This window comes from Gigantopelta aegis, chromosome 5, assembly GCF_016097555.1.
Source record: "Gigantopelta aegis isolate Gae_Host chromosome 5, Gae_host_genome, whole genome shotgun sequence".
In the NCBI taxonomy this organism is placed as follows: Eukaryota; Metazoa; Mollusca; class Gastropoda; order Neomphalida; family Peltospiridae; genus Gigantopelta; species Gigantopelta aegis.
In genome coordinates, this window is record NC_054703.1 from 31144045 (window position 1) to 31164532 (window position 20488).

The window sequence follows — 20488 nt, forward strand, 5'->3', positions numbered from 1 at the left end:
CTGACGAATGGCCGAGTGAAGCCAGAAAGACATAGGTGTATAATGAAAAAAAAACCATTATTAAAGGGACATTCCTGAGTTTGCTGCATTGTAAGATGTTTCTCTTAAAGGGACATTGCTGAGTTTGCTGCATTGGAAGATGTTTCTCTTAAAGGCACATTCCTGAGTTTGCTGCATTGGAAGATGTTTCTCTAAAAGGGACATTGCGGAGTTTGCTGCATTGTAAGATGTTTCTCTTAAAGGGACATTGCTGAGTTTGCTGCATTGTAAGATGTTTCTCTTAAAGGGACATTGCTGAGTTTGCTGCATTGGAAGATGTTTCTCTTAAAGGGACATTCCTGAGTTTGCTGCATTGTAAGATGTTTCTCTTAAAGGGACATTGCTGAGTTTGCTGCATTGTAAGATGTTTCTCTTAAAGGGACATTCCGGAGTTTGCTGCATTGTAAGATGTTTCTCTTAAAGGGACATTCCGGAGTTTGCTGCATTGGAAGATGTTTCTCTTAAAGGGACATTGCTGAGTTTGCTGCATTGTAAGATGTTTCTCTTAAAGGGACATTGCTGAGTTTGCTGCATTGTAAGATGTTTCTCTTAAAGGGACATTCCTGAGTTTGCTGCATTGTAAGATGTTTCTCTTAAAGGGACATTGCTGAGTTTGCTGCATTGTAAGATGTTTCTCTTAAAGGGACATTCCGGAGTTTGCTGCATTGTAAGATGTTTCTCTTAAAGGGACATTCCGGAGTTTGCTGCATTGCAAGATGTTTCTCTTAAAGGGACATTGCTGAGTTTGCTGCATTGTAAGATGTTTCTCTTAAAGGGACATTCCTGAGTTTGCTGCATTGTAAGATGTTTCTCTTAAAGGGACATTCCTGAGTTTACTGCATTGTAAGATGTTTCTCTTAAAGGGACATTCCTGAGTGCTGCATTTGGAAGATGTTTCTCTTAAAGGGACATTGCTGAGTTTGCTGCATTGGAAGATGTTTCTCTAAAAGGGACATTGCTGAGTTTGCTGCATTGGAAGATGTTTCTCTTAAAGGGACATTGCTGAGTTTGCTGCATTGGAAGATGTTTCTCTTAAAGGGACATTCCCGAGTTTGCTGCATTGTAAGATGTTTCTCTAAAAGGGACATTGCTGAGTTTGCTGCATTGTAAGATGTTTCTCTTAAAGGGACATTGCTGAGTTTGCTGCATTGTAAGATGTTTCTCTTAAAGGGACATTCCTGAGTTTGCTGCATTGTAAGATGTTTCTCTTAAAGGGACATTCCTGAGTTTGCTGCATTGTAAGATGTTTCTCTTAAAGGGACATTCCTGAGTTTGCTGCATTGTAAGATGTTTCTCTTAAAGGGACATTGCTGAGTTTGCTGCATTGTAAGATGTTTCTCTTAAGGACACTTAGTATGTCATCAACACCACACGAGAAACGAAAGGAAGCAAAGACCTTGATTAACAAATAAATAAATTTCGAAATATTCTGGTAAAGACAGTTTTTCACATTTATTTGATATAGATTTACAAAATTCAAGTGACATTCCACAAGTACTTAATAGAACCATAGACGTACGGACTCCCATTTCTATAGTGGGGACAGGCTGTTTTTTGCTCGAATTAAACGAGTTGTCGCCAAACAGCTATATATACATGTATATAGAATACTAAACGAGCTTGCCTGTCGTACCATTTTTATGAACTGAGTGAACAGTTTTGTTATCTGACGAGCGAAAGCGAGTCGCGAGTTTCATGAAAAATGATATGACAGGCAAGCTAGTTTAGTATTTTATTTATTACAAACCAACTACAAACAAGCCGCAACGCAGAAGTTAGCAGATGTCGGGACCTAATAAACGTTATTTTTCTACGAACTGGGTCAGCAAGTGATTACGTCATGCTCACGTCACGCCGATATTACATTAGTTAGATACTGAGTGATTGTTGTGACATGGGCAATATCTTACACTGGTATAAGAGTTGTAACGAATCACTACGCGTTTTTACATGGATCACACCTAATTTTAAGGGCATAATGATGTAAATACATAGTAAACTGGTATCAAATTAGCACATTTCCCCCGAATATTTCTATCGTTTTTACCCGAATTTCCTGCCCCGCCCCTCTGTGCCGTACGCTTATGTGTATCACATGCAAGATAGCGCATTAATAAAGCGGATACCCATAAGCAGCTTGCCCTACTTTTCAAACAAAAAGTGCACAATACACGTTTCTTTAATAATAAATTTACAAACTAGGCTACAAATACCAAAAGGGTGGGATTTAGCTCAGTTGGTTGAGTGCTCGCCTGAGGTGCTTGTGTCGCAGGTGGAACCACCTCGGTAGATCCATTCAATTGATTGGGGTTTTTCCCATTCCAACCAGTGCACCACAACTGGTCAAAGGCTGTGGTATGTGCTTTGTCTGTGGGAAAGTGCATATAAAAGATCCTTTGCTGCATTAGGAAAAATGTAGCGGGTTTCCTCTGATGACTACCTGTCAGAATTACCACATGTTTGACATCCAATAGCTGATGATTAATAAATCAATGTGCTCTAGTGGTGTCATTAAACAAAACAAACTTTAACAAATACCAAGCCAAATACCAAGTTTTCGAAATTAGTTTCGGGAATTACATTCGGGAATTTAACGGACGAAATAAAAGTGGTTTTCCATATTAATACATGTGTGCGCGACCATTCATTTACATCCCTCATTGGGTTTCGACATGCGGTATAGTTCATACAAGTGTTATTAACAGGGCTCATGTATTATAAGTCCTTCACCTTGATAGTGTGAAAGGTGTGAAAAACACAAAGACTGCCACGTTTAAATAGTCGCGTAGTTTCAGGTTATGGCAGGTAACGACCTAAAAAAGGAGAGCGTGCAATAGCACGGGCCGGCAGGTATACCAGTAAGTCCTCCAATAACAGGTATCTTATAATACAGATATGGCAGGTATGTCAGGTCTGGCTGGTATGTTCAGTATCTCAATCCGTCTTTCAGGTATAGCAGGTATAGCCCCCACCCCCAGGTATGGAAGGTATAGCAGGTCTGGCAAGTTATTTCTCTCTGTATAGCAGGTATCCCAGGCAGGGTTCATACACTCTCAAGTCAAAATCTCTCTCTTTTCTCTCACTCTCTCTCTCTTTCTCTCTCTCGAGTTTCTCACTCTCTTCACGCAAGTGCTCTCTCATCTTCTCGTGGGTTTACAATAGTTTCATATTAACTTGCCATTCAGTGATTGTTGCTAAATGCTGAAGGGATGGTGTTGCAAAAATCTTTCGTAGAGAACATGGGCGTCATTCGCAAGGAAAAAGTGGGGGGGGGGGGGGACAATTGGGTTAAAAACAATACAAACGTTCACACGTAATCTGAGCGAGCGCCGTATGCGTTGAAGCGACGATCTGGGGGGATTGTGGGGAATGCCCCCCCCCCCCTAGAAAACATTTTGAATAAAGTAAATAAAGGTCATTGTGGGCGTTGTATTTTAGAACATCAAATTAGAGTAAAGTGGGGGGGGGGACATCAAGATATTTCAAGGGTATTCCCCCCACTGCTAAAAGTGGGGGGGGGGGACATGTCCCCCCTGGTCCCCCAGGCAAATGACGCCCATGGGTAGAGAATAGGTTACGAGAGCAGACACACAGGTATGGCACATACACACACAAATGGCATACACACACAGGTAACACACATATGGCACATACACGCACACTGACAGGTACACACACAGATGGCAGGTACAGACACACAGCAGACATGGCAGGTATGGCAGGTATGGCAGGTATATATAGGTATCGCACACACACAGGTATGGCAAACACACACATATGTAAGATATACACAAACACACACAAACATGGCACACACACATACACACACACTTGAACACACAAATTTCCGTAGTAGCCAGGATGTATATTTGGGGGGGGGGGGGGGGGGAGTAGCCACTACATGTATGATTTTACAGTATAAAAAGAAAACTAAAACTCACAGATCCTTGATTTAGTACAAATTACACACACACACAGCAAGATGTTTTGAGATACACACACGATACCACACACAGCACATCAACACATACATCGGCTGTCACACACAAAAACACACACATAACCAAACTCATGGTCATCAGAGGAAACCTATACATTTTTTCTACATACACCAAGGGAAATCACACAGCTACACAATCAAAAAGAGTAGACCAATGTGCAGAGACAGTGAGGAGAGAGAGAGAATATCTGAGAGGTCCTAGAACAGTATGAGAGACGAGATAGAACCATAAATAAAATGTGTTGAGTGCGTCATTAAAGAAAACATTTCCTTCAAGAGATATACATGTATGTTTGGCTCAATTTGCTCAGACTCTGTTATTTCACTGTTAATTGTGAAGGATATGTTCACCATAATGCCTAAAATAATCTAAGAGATATACACACACACACTGAGACCAAACCAGGGTTTTTATGCTTAAAACATTTTAATTTCCCAGGACTTTTAAGCTCCATTTTGGTTCATTTTCCAGGACTTTTAAGCTCCATTTTGGTTCATTTTCCAGGACTTTTAAGCACCATTTTGGTTAATTTTCCAGGACTTTTAAGCTCCATTTTGGTTCATTTTCCAGGACATTTTTACATTTTTTTAGACGACACCCCAGAGAAACTGTTTATTGGTTAGTTAACTCAAGAAACAGGGGCGGCACAGTGTAACATAGTGGTACGGCTCGAGGTTGCCAGACTGAGTCTCTCCTTTCAAATTCAAGTGTGAAGGACATTTTCACAGATAAAACAAAATAATATAACACATACACACAAAAACAGTGGTACGGCCATACCGTTCCTCTTTGAAACCGTCTGCACCACTCCTGGAAAATAAGAGTATAGCAAGGTCACAAATATTACGTAATTTGTTAGACGGGGTGTGTGTCTGTTAATTATTAAAACAGACCCATTTAAATATCGCACTTTGGTAATCTACTGCCCGGACTAACAGTGGCGTAGGAAGGTGCCAAACAGTCGGGGGGGGGGGGGGGGCACTTCATATTTACACTACTTTTACACTATTATAAAGCAAATATAAAGCAAAATATCTGAAAAGTCGAGGGCACATACCCACCCTTGATCTCCCCGCTTCCTACGCCAGTGGGATAGGTCAGTTTAGCGTGTATGTTTCGTCTTTTGTTAAGTCCCCCCCCCCCCCCCCCCCCAACTACAACATAATATATAGCGGGATTACATTGGCAGCATACGGTGTTACGTTACAGGTCTCTGCCTCTAACAATAGAACTGCGCTCGAATACAAGTAGACGTGCACTGACACTTGAAACACGAACATGCATCCATCTCAAAACTTCGCTCCGTGCTGCAGAGCTTTAAGCTGCTAACTCTGGTCTTCCCAGGTACGTCGTTTTATAGTTCGCATACAATTAATTTTGAACTTCTGCAAACATAAATAAGGAGAACCAGAAACACGTTGGCTTTTCGAAAGAAAGAAAGAAAGAAATGTTTTATTTAACGACGCACTCAACGCATTTTATTTATGGTTATAATATATGGAAAGAAAGAAAGAAATGTTTTATTTAACGACGCACTCAACACATTTTATTTACGGTTATATGGCGTCAGACATATGGTTAAGGACCACACAGATTTTGAGAGGAAACCCGCTGTCGCCACTACATGGGCTACTCTTTGCGAATAGCAGCAAAGTATCTTTTATTTGCACTTCCCACAGGCAGGATAGCACAAACCATGGCCTTTGTTGAACCAGTTATGGATCACTGGTCGGTGCAAGTGGTTTACACCTACCCATTGAGCCTTGCGGAGCACTCACTCAGGGTTTGGAGTCGGTATCTGGATTAAAAATCCCATGCCTCGACTGGGATCCGAACCCAGTACCTACCAGCCTGTATACCGATGGCCTAACCACGACGCCACCGAGGCCGGTTGGCTTTTCGAATATAGATGATATAAAGAAGTTTGTTTTGTTTAACGACACCACTGGATCACATTGATTAATTTAATCATCGGCTATTGGATATTAAAGGTAATTCTGAGATGATTCAAAGTGACGGACCCTAGTTTTTGAACACTGCGGTGTATATTGGATGTCAAACATTAAAGGTAATTCTGAGATGGTTCAAAGTGACGGACCCTAGTTTTTGAACACTGCAGCGTATATTGGATGTCAAACATTAAAGGTAATTCTGAGATGATTTAAAGTGAAGGACCCTAGTTTTTGAACACTGCGGCGTATTTTCCACTATTAGACCCGTTTTGGTAATTGAAATGAGACATTACTTAGATTTTATTGTTTTAGATTATCTATTTCCGTACGAGTCGGGACGTAGCCCAGTGGTAAAGCGTTCGCTTGATGCGCGGTCGGTCCTGGATCGATCCCCATCGGTGGACCCATTGGGCTATTTCTCGTTCCAGCCAGTGCTCCACAACTATGTAACAAAGGCCGTGGTATGTACTATCCTGTCTGTGGGATGGTGCATATAAAAGATACCTTGCTTCTAATCGAAAAGAGTAGCCCATGAAGTGACGAAAGCGTGTTTCCTCTCTCAATATATGTGTGGTCCTTAACCATATGTCCGACGCCATATAACCGTAAATAAAATGTGTTGAGTGCGCCGTTAAATAAAACATTTCTTTCCTTCCTATTTCCGTACATTTGAAGTGTTTCTGGTCGTCCTGGTGTTTCTAATTCCACGAAAAAGAAAAAAAAGAAACAAAAAAGGGCCTAGAACGCACGTATCTATGAGAAGTAAAACGTTATGGGCCCGTGCTTATAAAACTTTAACATATTGCTATTTGAATGGCGTTGCCATGACGTTAAAGGGACATACCCTAGTTTTTAAACACTAAGATATATTTTTTACTATTAGAGCCATTTTTGATAACTGAAATCATACTTTACTTAGATTTTATTGTTTAGATTATCAATTTCCGTACATTCGAAGTGATTTTGGTCTTCCTGGTGTTTTTAATATCACAAAATGCATTTCTCATGAATATTTTTAAAAACGCACGTACGTCTGAGAAGTAACAGTTATGTAGTCGAGTTGTAGTCTGTTTTTAGAGGGTATTTCACCATTTCAAAGTCACAGACTCATGTTTCACTCAGTTGTAACTTTATCCAAATGTGTTTCAGGTTTGTAGACTAACTAAACGTAGTGTTAATTTTCACAGGTTGAAACTAGAGTATGTCCCTTTAAAGTCTGGACTTTATTAAAGACTAGACTTTAAGGTTTATAAGCACGGGGCCAGGAGCTCTACTCTATTTCTCTATTAAAGACTAGACTTTAAGGTTTATAAGCACGGGGCCAGGAGCTCTACTCTATTTCTCTATTAAAGACTAGACTTTAAGGTTTATAAGCACGGGGCCAGGAGCTCTACTCTATTTCTCTATTAAAGACTAGACTTTAAGGTTTATAATCACGGGGCCAGGAGCTCTACTCTATTTCTCTATTTCAACGTCACCGACTCTTGTTTCGCTCTGTTGTAACTTTATCCGAATGTGTGTAATCGTTACAGGTTTTTGTAGATTGACAAAATTTGGTGTAAATTTTAACGGGTTGAAACTAGGGTCTGCGATTTTTAGAAAAAAGACTTGTTAAGTTATTGGATGTCAAACATTTTGTAATTCTGACATAGTCTTACAGAGGAAACCCGCTACATTTGTCCATTATTAGCAAGGGATCTTTTATATGTGCCATCCCACAGACAAGATCGCACGTATCAAGGCTTTTGATATACCAGTCGTGGTACACTGGCTGGGACGAGAAATAGCCCAATGAGCCACCGCTGGGGATCGATCTTAGACCGACAGCGCACCATGCGAGTGCTTTACCACTGGGCTACGCCATCCCCTATATAACATTCTTTACCAATCTAAAATTACTCAGTTTAGCCCCCTCTCCCCCCGCGCCTATCCCTGGCCCGTATACCTGAACTGAACTTTTCATTTTACACTCTGCCACTGGCCGTACTTCAACGGCACATGAAGTACATTGTGAAAATGTAAATGACAAGATGGAACATTTCGTCATAATAATCAGATATTCAAACGTATATAAAAAACCAAGTGTATATCACTGGATTCATACTTGCATTTGAAGACCTACATTCAGGCCCGTAGCCAGGATTTTGACGGGGGTGGGTGCCTCACACGAGGGCGCGAAGCGCCCGATTTGCTTAGTGGGGTCCGGGGGCATATTGAAAAAAAAAAAAGCCGACCGATCCCCTGGCAACACTTTGGCAGAAGTCTTTTTCTTTGATCTTTAAAAAAAGGACAACACATTATATAATGATATATATACAACAACGTTATTAAATTGTGTTAATTGCACTATAGTAATTATATATGTGTGTGTAAGCTGCGTGTTCGGGAGTCGAAACCTATCCCCTTTTTTCATTCATTTAACTTACTTTTGTGCTTATATCCAATTAATGTTCAAGCACGCTGTCCTGGGCACACACTTCAGCTATCTGGGCTGTCTGTCTAGGACAGTGGGTTAGTTGTTAGTTGGTTAGTGAGAGAGGGTGTAGTGGCCTTACACCTACCCACTGAGCCCTTAAAAACTCGCTCTGGGTTGGAGCCGGTACCGGGCTGCGAACCCTGTACCTACCTAGCATGTAGTTCGATAGCTTATCCACGACGCCACCGAGACCACACCAATCCCTGTTAAAACGTGTGTGTGTGTGTGTGTGTGTGTGTGTGTGTATATATATATATATATATATATATATATATATATATATATATATATATACATGTTGTTTTCTTAATGCATTGTATGAGTGAGGAAGACTCGAAGCCTCCTATTAAGACCCCTCCCAGCACACACACACACACCCCTCTGCACACGCGACTGATTTGTTTTTGTCACCTGCGTGTGCATGTAGGTAGAATATGTAACCAGGGTTTAAGCCCAAGTCATTTTGTAGGGCAAAGCCACGTCATCTTCTTACCTACTGTTGAAACTTTAAACAAGATAGACACAAAACGAATTTTCAGGCAAGGGTGCAGGGAAAGTGTTTCGGGGGTCGAGACCCATTCCTGCTAAAGTATTTTATTATTATTATTATTATTATTTTTTTATCTTAAATGCATTTTATGAGAGAGTAAAACTAGACTCTCGAGTCCCTATTAAGACCAAAAGGACACGCGTGTGATTTGTTTGAGCACAATATTATTTTGTAATTTCTACTTGGACTGTAATGATGGGCTAGCTCTGTGCTGCAACGATGAGAAAATAGTATGTGAAATACCGGGTATGTGCTGTCTTGTCTGTGGGACAGTACATATAAAATGTATGTTGTGCTGTTTAGTAGGAGGGGCCGGATGTTGACTGACGGCAGCGTGCTAGCCTCAGACGTGATGGGTTTCAGGATCGATCGCCTTTGATGGATCCGGGAGAACGGGACGTGGCCCAGTGGTAATACGCACGCCTGGTGCGCGATCGATCTGGCATCGATCCCCGTCGGTGGATCAATAGGGCTATTTCTAACTCGAGCCAGTGGTCCACGACTGGCATATCAAAGGCCGTGGTATGTAATATCCTGTCTGTTGGATGGTGCGTATAAAAGACTCCTTGCTGCTAATGAATAATAGCCCATGGAATGGCGACAGTGGGTTTCCTCTCTCGATGTTGTCCTTAGTTAACCATGCACCATATAACGCACGGGCGTAGGAAGGTGCCAAAATGTGTGTATGTGGGGGGAGGGGTGGGGGGGGGGGGGGGTGGGTGTTACACACACATATATATGTATAAATATATTAAAAACCATCAAGTTATGTTGAGCATCTTTCATTAACATAAAAAATCCTTTCAAAATATTATGGCCTAAGGCTAAGTGTTCTGTTGTGGTGTCGTGCGCTACATGAGTTGTTGCCATGGTACCCAGTATGTCTGCCAATCTCTGTAGACGATCTTCGTGCATTAGCTCCGTGCATATTCAACACGCTGGAGTCCGTCCAAAATTATTAAGATTTCCAATTAAGGTTCAAGCACGCTGTCCAGGGCACACACCTCAGCTATCTGGGCTGTCTATCCAGGACGGTGGGTTAGTTGTTATTGGTTAGTGAGAGAAAAAGAGGGTGCAGTGGTCTTACGCTTACCCATTGAGTTGCTAAAACTCGCTCTGGGTGGGAGCCGGTACCGGGCTGCGAACCCTTGTACCTACCAGCATAATGTCCGATGGCTTTAACCACGACGCCACCGAGGTCGGTAGCGTTTTACTTGTGCGGTTGATACTGGTGTCGATTATAATCGATTATCACCTGCCGATCAACTGTCGATTATAGTCCGTTTGCGTGAAAAGGGTAGCGGTGAATTTGCATATAATTAATAATGTTAAAACATACAATCCTACAAGTCACTTGACGTGCTATGGTCGGCCTAATGATGAGGTATTTGCAGATGTACATATAGAGAACAATATACATATTTGCCGATAGTTTTATCAAATTTTCTTTGTCATTTATATTGACAAAATATACTACCCTTTTCTAGTGCCGAATGGACGTATTAAAAAAAAAACCAAAACCCCCACCAAACTTTACGATTTCCTTTGGTTTGTGAGGGAGAAAGGACGGGGTCCTGGTGACAGATATCCTAATAGAAATTATGTCATTATTAAAGACAGATATTTTAATTCTAGATCACATTAAATATATTTTGACACTTTGATTTAATATAATTAAAAGGTAAAAAAACTGGCACGTCACTACGCAGTACATGATAACTTGTCTGAGGCGTACCCAGAGAGGAAAAAACGCCGATAGTACATATCACGGCCTTTGTTACACCAGTTGTGGAGCACTGGCTGGAACGAGATATAGCCCAATGAGGCCACCGATAGGGATCGATCCTAAACCGACCGCGCATCAAGCGAGCGCTTTACCACTGGGCTACGTCCCTCCCCGTTGTTAACGGTACAATTGCAGTGAAAAATGCCGTGGACACTATTTTTCCACGGCATTTGTTTTGCCGTTGTCATCTTCTTATTTGCAGGGGTTGTGATAACTATCGGAGATAAAACAACAAAACAAACAAATGATCCTAAAGCAACAAGTAAACAACTGCTTGCTCCTACCCCCTCAAAAAAAAAAAAAAAAAAAAAAAGACTGGACACTTTCAAACTATATTTGTGATTTGGAACAGCTTGTTCATAAGACCATGGACATTTATTTTTATTTACATTTTTATTTATGTTTTTTTTTTTTTTTTTTTTTACAGTAATCTTCCGGAAGCTGGGGAAGGATTCACGATTTTAGTGTCAGCAGTAAGAACTGCGACGACATCGACTAACGTAGACGATGGCATAGTCAGGATTAGTGGTACAGTTCAGGACAGCGGTATGCAAGAAGAGTGCTCTTAATGAATAGGAACTCTTTGCCAGAACTGTAGTCATCACAGCTGCTTGCTGTCACCTTTATTGGCCAGTACGACGAGCACAAAACCAGAGCTTTAAGTTTCGCCATATTATTCAAATCATATTACGACAGGTGAACCTTTCATGAACAACCAAAACCTCAAGCTTGTTACCGAGTTGTAATGTCAACCAAATTTGTATATTTTATTTATGAACTTAATTAACACAGTGTCTGGTCAGTGCTGTTGATTATATATCTTGACTGTTTTTCAGTACTGCAGATCTGTGCCAAATTTATTAACATACACAACAGATACCTCCCCATCAACCCCCCTTTCAGGATTGCAAACCTGCACAATTAATGATAAATTTACAGAATATATATTGACGTTTTCTCTCAAAATTGCCAACTTGTGCACAGTTTGTAGTTAACTTAATGGTCAAAATCTGATATTGACGATTTTCGCAACATTAGCAAAATCGAAGTGTACATACACTGAAGAACGAACTTCGACTGTTTTCAGTCTGTAAATTTAGTGTGAACATCTATATCAGCTTTTCTCAAACATATTTATGTATTTTAAAGTATGTCTGTGAAAACAATATTTTCCTCTGATTCCCATGTTCAAGGACATGTCACAAACCAAGACGTCACCGAACATGATGTCACAGCACATGACGTCGCAAAACATGACGTCACAGAACATGATGTCACAGAACATGACGTCACAGAACATGCCGCAAAACATGACGTCGCAGAACATGACGTCATCAAACCACAGTCTCTCCCAGCATCACCAAGTCATAACGGAAATGCAGCCGGCGAACCGAATACACGCCTCCTATCAGAGATGTCTCCAAATGCCGGAAGCGGATTAAGCAAGTCTCTGGGTCACGTGGCAGGCGACGTCAGCCAATCGTCTTCTACCTCGGACGAGCAACCACAGACTGATTCCGAGGATGACGTCCTCGACGCTCTATGGCTACGGAATAAGATTGCCGCGGAAACCAGTCGCGCGAGGATAGTACCGATGCGGCGGAAGGCGTTCAGCGAGTCGGAGGCAACCAGCCGCTCGGAGCGCTGCGACCTCTGTGGAGAGAGTTTCGCCACCGCGCTCCAACTACGACGTCACGTGATGGTGCACACCCGCCAGAGGTCGCTCGACCTGCCTTCGAAGAAGGTCACGGAACCGCCACAGCAGTGCACCAAGTGCAAGAAGGTTTTCGAGAACGTAACGTATTTGGAGAAGCACAAGCTGCGACGTCACTCGTCGGAGAAATACACGTGTGACGTGTGTCTGTTGACCTTTGACACGAAGAAGGAGAGAGACGCCCACAGGAGAAGTCATTTCGGAGAAAACCCGTTTTCATGCAGGATCACGTGACGTAGATAAATACGCTTTTAACGTAGCGCTGATAGCGCTGGCTGTAGTTTCAATCTAATTAAAATTATCTCCACTATTACGTGTGGATCTAACAGCAGCCCGTTGGAGCTTATGTCCAGTTGACCTTTCATTCGACCAATCAAAACCTTACTTGCAAAATCATGCCAGTGATTTGAACAAAATTTGAAAACACTCGGGGATTATGCCGACGGTATACGAAATGATTCAGGTGAATTACGAAGTATGCCGGAAACTAATTGCAATATAAAATTTTATATACAATTCGTTTTAAGATGAAAAAAAACCGTGATGGTATAGCCATAAAATCTGTTTATACTAGTATACAATCCAAAGTTTATTACTGCACTTTCCCCCCTGTTTTTTCAATGTTGAAATAGACCAACAAGTTCGCCTATTGCATAAATAGTCTCGCCCGATATTTTTAGAATTTGTATGCTCCCGAATAAGGCTATAAAAGGCGAAGTGTAATTGGTCGATATTTAAATTGTTATTTATAGATGAAATGTCACCTGGACACGCAATACTGTTAGATCTACTGGTAGACCAGTAGAGCTAATTTTAACCAGATGGCTGTAGTTTGTGTTACGGTATCTTGACGAAATATGACGGAGTGTGTATATTTCTCTCTCTCTCTCTCTCTCTCTCTCTCTCTCTCTCTCTCTCTCTCTCTCTCTCTCTCTCTCTCTCTCTCTCTCTCTCTCTCTCTCTCTCTCTCTGTGTGTGTGTGTGTGTGTGTGTGTGTGTGTGTGTGTGTGTGTCTCTCTCTCGATCCCTGCCGTTCAGAACCCCGTAGACCTATATGGTGTTTCGTGAGAGATTCGTTTCCGTGTCAAACCGAAGCCACAATCGAACCCGACATCCGGCGATTGTTTTCAACTGTGCGTCGATCAATATCGTTTAAAACCGACAGCAGTCAGTTTACGAGCCATTCTGCTTTGTTTCCCACGATGATGCCTCGTCAGCGGGAATAACAGCTCAATCCTCGCTGCCGTGTCTTGTCATCCCATAATGGAAGGGACACATGTTCCCAGCGACTCTTTTAGCTTCGTATACATTCATCCATTGTCTCATCCCTTGCTGCTAATCGAAAAGAGTAGCCCATGAAGTGCCGACTGCGGGTTTCCTCTCTTGACGCCATATAACCGTAAATAAAATGTGTTGAGTGCGTCGTTAAATAAAACATTTTTTTCATCCATTGTCTCCTGCAACGACAACAGGGAAGAAGTTTCGTAGCCACACCGTTAAAGGGACAGACCCTAGTTTCGTGCAAAGAGATTTCCCTGACCTAGATGCACGTCACACGTATGAGGCGCGTTACGCGGGAGTTCATGTAGAGAAATCTTAAACTCTATTTCCCTGACCTAGATGCACGTCACACGTATGAGGCGCGTTACGCGGGAGTTCATGTAGAGAAATCTTAAACTCTATTTCCCTGACCTAGATACACGTCACACGTATGAGGCGCGTTACGCGGGAGTTCATGTAGAGAAATCTTAAACTCTATTTCCCTGACCTAGATACACGTCACACGTATGAGGCGCGTTACGCGGGAGTTCATGTAGAGAAATCTTAAACTCTATTTCCCTGACCTAGATACACGTCACACGTATGAGGCGCGTTACGCGGGAGTTCATGTAGAGAAATCTTAAACTCTATTTCCCTGACCTAGATTCACGTCACATGTATGAGGCGCGTTACCCGGGAGCTCGCGCAGAGAAATCTTAAACTCTATTACCCTGACCTAGATACACGTCACATGTATGAGGCGCGTTACCCGGGAGCTCACGTAGACAAATTATAAACTCTCTATGGTGTTGCCATTGGCGTGCCGCGGATATTTTGCCGCGGTTCCTGAAAAACCGATGAATGTATACGAAGCTTTAGGATGTTGGTAGTAATTATTGTTGGATAAGGGCCATTTTCAATATGCACGGCTTTTGACGTAGCCGGTTGCGCGGAAAACAGATGCATCAGAAATCTACTTCTGTGATCACCCAGTGGCGGAAACAAGGGTGAAATAAGGGGGTGGGGGAGGGATCCGGGCGTCCCTTAAATTTTGTGACAGTTATAGTTTAATTTTATTTTCATCGTTTACGTTGGAAAAGCCGAGGAATCCCTTCGGGGACGTTGCGGCCTTTAGGCATATGTCATTGGGGCCCCCTAAATGGATTTTCTGGATCCGCCACTGTCACCAATAGCAGTGATTTCATACGAGCCCGGTATGCGTGTCCATTTACCGCGCCCCCGCCGCGACAAAAACTCGAGCATGGTCAAGTACCTTTAAATAATATATATAAGAGTCATAATGTCTCACTCGTTGTGTCTGCCGTGCTAGACACATTAGCAGCTGAAAATGGGAACTAAAAAAACCTCCCCCCAAAACCCCCCGTGCAGCTAATATTGAACACCTCAGAGATGATGCAACTTATGTTATTTGTTTAATTATTTTATGTGGAAACCACTTTTACAACCATATGCAAAACTATTACCAGGTTTTATGTTCAAAAGCTGTGTTATTCAAGTGTGTCATTATTTTACATGGACAATGTACACGGTCTTCATTAGAAGGACCTATGTTTTTAATAATTGTCCAGTATTAAAAAAAAATTACGTTATACTTTGTAGAAGCTAGTCTACATATTGTCTAGTATTTGTACCCCTTAAGCTGTATAATCCTGATGTATATATTGTCCAGTATTTATACCCCATAAGCTGTATAATCGTGATGTACATTATTGTCCAGTATTTGTATCCCATAAGCTATATAATCGTGATGTACATTATTGTCCAGTATTTGTACCCTATAAGCTGTATAATCCTGATGCATATATTGTCCAGTATTTATACCCCATAAGCTGTATAATCGTGATGTACATTATTGTCCAGTATTTGTATCCCATAAGCTGTATAATCCTGATGTATATATTGTCCAGTATTTGTATCCCATAAGCTGTATAATCCTGATGTATATATTGTCCAGTATCTGTATCCCATAAGCTGTATAATCCTGATGTATATATTGTCCAGTATCTGTATCCCATAAGCTGTATAATCCTGATGTATATATTGTCCAGTATCTGTATCCCATAAGCTGTATAATCCTGATGTATATATTGTCCAGTATCTGTATCCCATTTGCTGTATTATCATCCATTAAAGGCTTTTGTAGGAGATATCGCTGGCACTATAATTTACGATATCTCCGCAGGAGGAGATATCCTTCTTATAATCTTGATTGGTCAAATTTTAATCACAAGACAATGTTTTGTTACGTCACTGTGTTTGTTTCAGCGCTAAACTTACCATTAGTGACGTCACGCCACTGCAATTTTGCTAGTTAACGAGTCTACCGCTGACATTCAACCCACATTACTGACATTGTTTACAACTGTCTTAAATCAAAAGAATGATAATGGATGATAAAAAGAATACCCCCCCCCCCCCCCCCCCCCCCCCCCCCCCCGTGTCTTGTGATATCATAATTTATCAGCACTCGTTGATAAAAGTATAAAATCCTCGGCAAGCCTCGGATTTCATACTTTTATCAACTCGTGCTGATTTGAACTCTCTAAGCTGCGGAATCTAGCTTTAAAGGCATACTGTCACAGATTTAAAGACCTTATTTCTCTTTTAATGAATAATAAATAAAAATTACATTAATTTTTACAGACCAAATCTAACTATTGCATAACTTTAACTATACACTGGCGTAGGAAGCGGTGTGTGTGTGTGGGGGGGGGGGGGGGGGGGGGCATGTGCCCCCACTTTTCAGATCTATTGCTTTATATTTGCTTTATAATAGTGTAAAAGTGTGTAAATATAAAAGTGTGCCCCCACACTTTTGGCACCTTCCTACACCACTGCTACATCATGATGGAGTGAAATCCATGCCAACCCTCTCAGCAATGTTAGTTTTTGAATTATGGACCATTGCCATAATTCAGTTGTTTTTACAAAAAATTCATTAATAAGTGGAGTATGGTGGTTACGTAGATGGTTGAATAAAGTACATTTAGGGACAAATCAAATATATATATTTTTAAGTAATACTTCGTTAGGCCATGAAACAGGTCAGTGGTCTGTGACAGTATGTCTTTAAACATACTGTCCAGTATTTGTATTACGTAAGCTACATAATCTGGCTTTAAACATATTGTCCAGTATTTGTATTTGTCCAGTATTTGTATTCCGTAAGCTACATAATCTAGCTTTCAATATTGCCCAGCATTTGTACCTGTAGAATCTCCATGTACATGTTGTCTGTGTTCTACAGTTAGTAGAATATGACTGTTTCATGCTGTAATTCCCTTAATACTGCAAATAGTAGAACACAATATCGGCAAATAGTAGAAGCTAAGTTTACATATTGTCCCGAGGCCGGTTGTTCAAACTTTAGTTAAGTTAACCAGTCGTTAAAAGAAATGTTCAAAATCAAGGACTAACTCAATACAAATAATAACTGAAGACATAATTCTTGAGTTAGACCAGGCAGTCAAAAGTTTATTTTGTATTTCTGCAAAAAGAATTAAATGGAAAATATTAGGCTGACCCCAACTTAGGATTAATTTAGCTCTGATTCGAGTAACCTGGCCCATTCTTCAGTTGAAAAGACCGGCCTCGGTGGCGTCGTGGCAGGCTATCGGTATACAGGCTGGTAGGTACTGGGTTCGGATCCCAGTCGAGGCATGGGATTTTTAATCCAGATACCGACTCCAAACCTTGAGTGAGTTCTCCGCAAGGCTCAATGAGTAGGTGTAAACCACTTGCACCGACCAGTGATCCATAACTGTTTCAACAAAGGCCATGGTTTGTGCTATCCTGTCTGTGGGAAGCGCAAATAAAAGATCCCTTGCTGCTAATCGGAAGAGTAGCCCATGTAAAGGCGACAGCGGGTTTCCTCTCAAAATCTGTGTGGTCCTTAACCATGTGTCTGATGCCATATAACCGTAAATAAAATGTGTTGAGTGCGTCGTTAGATAAAACATTTCTTTCTTTCTTCAGTTGAAAAGGAAAATATTAGACTAACCGAGGGTTAATTTAAAAATGCTTTCAGTAGAACATAGATTTACACAATGTCCGGTATGTGTTTCCATGTTAGCTGCCAGTACAACCTAAATTTACACTATGTCTGGTATGTGTTTTTGTGTTTAGCTAGCAGTAGAACCTAAATTTACACTGTTTGGTACGTGTTTCCGTGTTTAGCTGGCAGTAGAACATAGATTTATACAATGTCATGTATGTCTTTCCGTGTTTAGCTAGCAGTTCGACCCACATTTAAACATTGTCCTGTGGGTATCTTCTCCAACCGTTAGAATCCATGTTTACAATATTATCAGTCCCCAAATGATCCAACCGGAAGGGACTATAGGCTTCGTCTCCGTCTGTCTGTCTGATGGTTTTTTTTTCTTTTCTTTTCTCAATACCTCAAGATATTTAGCTGAAATTTTGTATATAACTTTATCATGTTCTGTTACAGATCAAGTTTGACTTTCATGACGATTTACCCATTTTTCACAGAGTTATTGCGCTTGAAATTAGTCAATACGAAAATGTGTTTTCTGGGATTTTTTCTCTTTTTTTTTGGGGGGGGGGGGGGGGGTGTGAGTGGTGGGGGGGATGGGGGGTGCCTCGATATATTGAGCTGAACTTTTGTGTATAGCTTTACCATGTTCTGTTACAGATCAAGTTTGAATTTCATGACGATTTACTTATTTTTAACAGAGTTATGGCCCTTGAAGTTAGGAGATACGAAAATGTGGCTGGGTTCTGTAAGGGAGCATGTATTACGTTAGCAGTCCTCGCCGAGTGCTTGCTGTGTCTGAATCCACATTCTAGTCGGTGGATTGACTTGCTGCTCCGCGTCTACCTCAATTACACGGAGAGAAAGAAATGGAGGAGAATCTGGTGGTGCTCCCCCGGAAAAAAATACATAGGGGGGGGGGGGGGGGACCCAACTCATTGCTTCAGCAGGGAGGGGATTCCACCCCCGAAACCCTCGCCGTACACTCAGGACTTGTATGTTACGTCACTGTAGCCTATATCAGTATATGTTATAATAACAGGGTTATTGCAACGTGGAAATGACGTAGATATTGTTGGGGTGTGTGTTTGGGAATTGGGGTGGGTGTGTGTGCTGGGAATAGGGGGTGGTGGTGGGGTGTTGGGAATGGTTGGGGGGGGGGGGATGTGCAGGGATCCATCCATCATAATTAACACACAACACTTTGGAATGATTATAATTTGCACATGGACAATGCATTGGTTCCATTTGATGAGCTGGGCAGTTTGTTTAAAGATTTTAAATTTGTTTTGAATTGTTTTCAAGTTGTTTCCGTGCCAACTTGAGCAATAAATTATATCTTTTTTGATGTATGGCTTGTAACAGGCTACCTATTATATTTATATCAGCTAATACTGTTTTTATTGATGCTTATGTTCTATTGTAAACCATGTAACTGAACACATGTCTATGCATATATATATATATAGACACATAAACACACACACACACACACACACACACACACACACACACACGTAAACCACCTATATAAATACACACGCACACAATACACATACAGACATCGCATGTTCAAGTTCACCACGCAACGGTGGTTACAACATCAGGCGCGCGCAGCATTTTTAGCAGGGGGTGGGGGGGGGGGGGGGTGGGGATGCCACTTGAAAATGTATTTAAAAAGAAGAACATTTGCTTGAGGGAGAATCGATTGATGCTCGGTCGGTTTGGAATCGATCGCCGTCCGTGGCCCCATTGGGGCTATTTCTCATTCCAGCCAGTGCACCACGACTGGTATATCATATACTGGGTTCGGATCTCAGTCGAGGCATGGGATTTTTAATCCAGATACCAACTCCAAACCCTGAGTGAGTGCTCCGCAAGGCTCAATGGGTAGGTGTAAACCACTTACACCGACCAGTGATCCATAACTGGTTCAACAAAGGCTATGGTTTGTGCTATCCTGTCTGTGGGAAGCGCAAATAAAAGATCCCTTACTGCTAATCGGAAGAGTAGCCCATGTAGTGGCGACAGCGGGTTTCCTCTCAAAAATCTGTGTGGTCCTTAACCATATGTCTGACGCCATATAACCGTAACTAACATGTGTTGAGTGCGTCGTTAAATAAAACTTCTTTTTTCTTCTTTTCTTTTTTACACGCGTGTAACTACATACACTTAAAATGCTTGAACACGTGCGTTTATATGGAAAACACGCTTTGTAAATTCACTCATTGTCGTCTTAGTATAATTTTAACTTGTCACGAGCTTTACCGAGGTCCATATAAGCCATATTTCACGAGGGACATACATTTGGTAATACCTGGCCCCAAGTGTACTATTCTGTTTATTAGCTCAGTTAGTTTTATTTCTCGTACCGACAAGGTTATTCGTTTGTACGCGTCAAATTGTCCAATAATATTTTACGTTATGATAACTTATCAATAGTCAGCCCCCCCCCCCCCCCCCCCGTTAGGATTACCCGCATGGGTAAGAAATAATTTTGCGTAAGATGTACACATATATGCATGCACGGACGGACGCGCACGCGCGCACGCACGCACGCACGCACACACACACACTCACTCGCACACACAAGATACACACACAGACACGCACATACACAAACACACACACAGACACACACACAACACACAGACAAATAGTGTCAGGTGAGATCAATGTTACAGTAGATCTACGT

At 41.5% G+C, this 20488-nt stretch overlaps 1 protein-coding gene across 1 annotated transcript; it reads left to right on the top strand.

Moving 5' to 3' along the window:
* The first annotated feature begins 5311 nt into the window (after positions 1-5311).
* On the top strand, positions 5312-13071 carry LOC121373609 (zinc finger and SCAN domain-containing protein 22-like). Its single transcript, XM_041500307.1, has 2 exons — positions 5312-5384; positions 11232-13071. Exon 2 carries the CDS (start codon positions 11955-11957, stop codon positions 12750-12752), a length of 798 nt encoding a protein of 265 aa, XP_041356241.1. The 5' UTR covers positions 5312-5384; positions 11232-11954; the 3' UTR covers positions 12753-13071.
* Positions 13072-20488: the final 7417 nt, after the last annotated feature.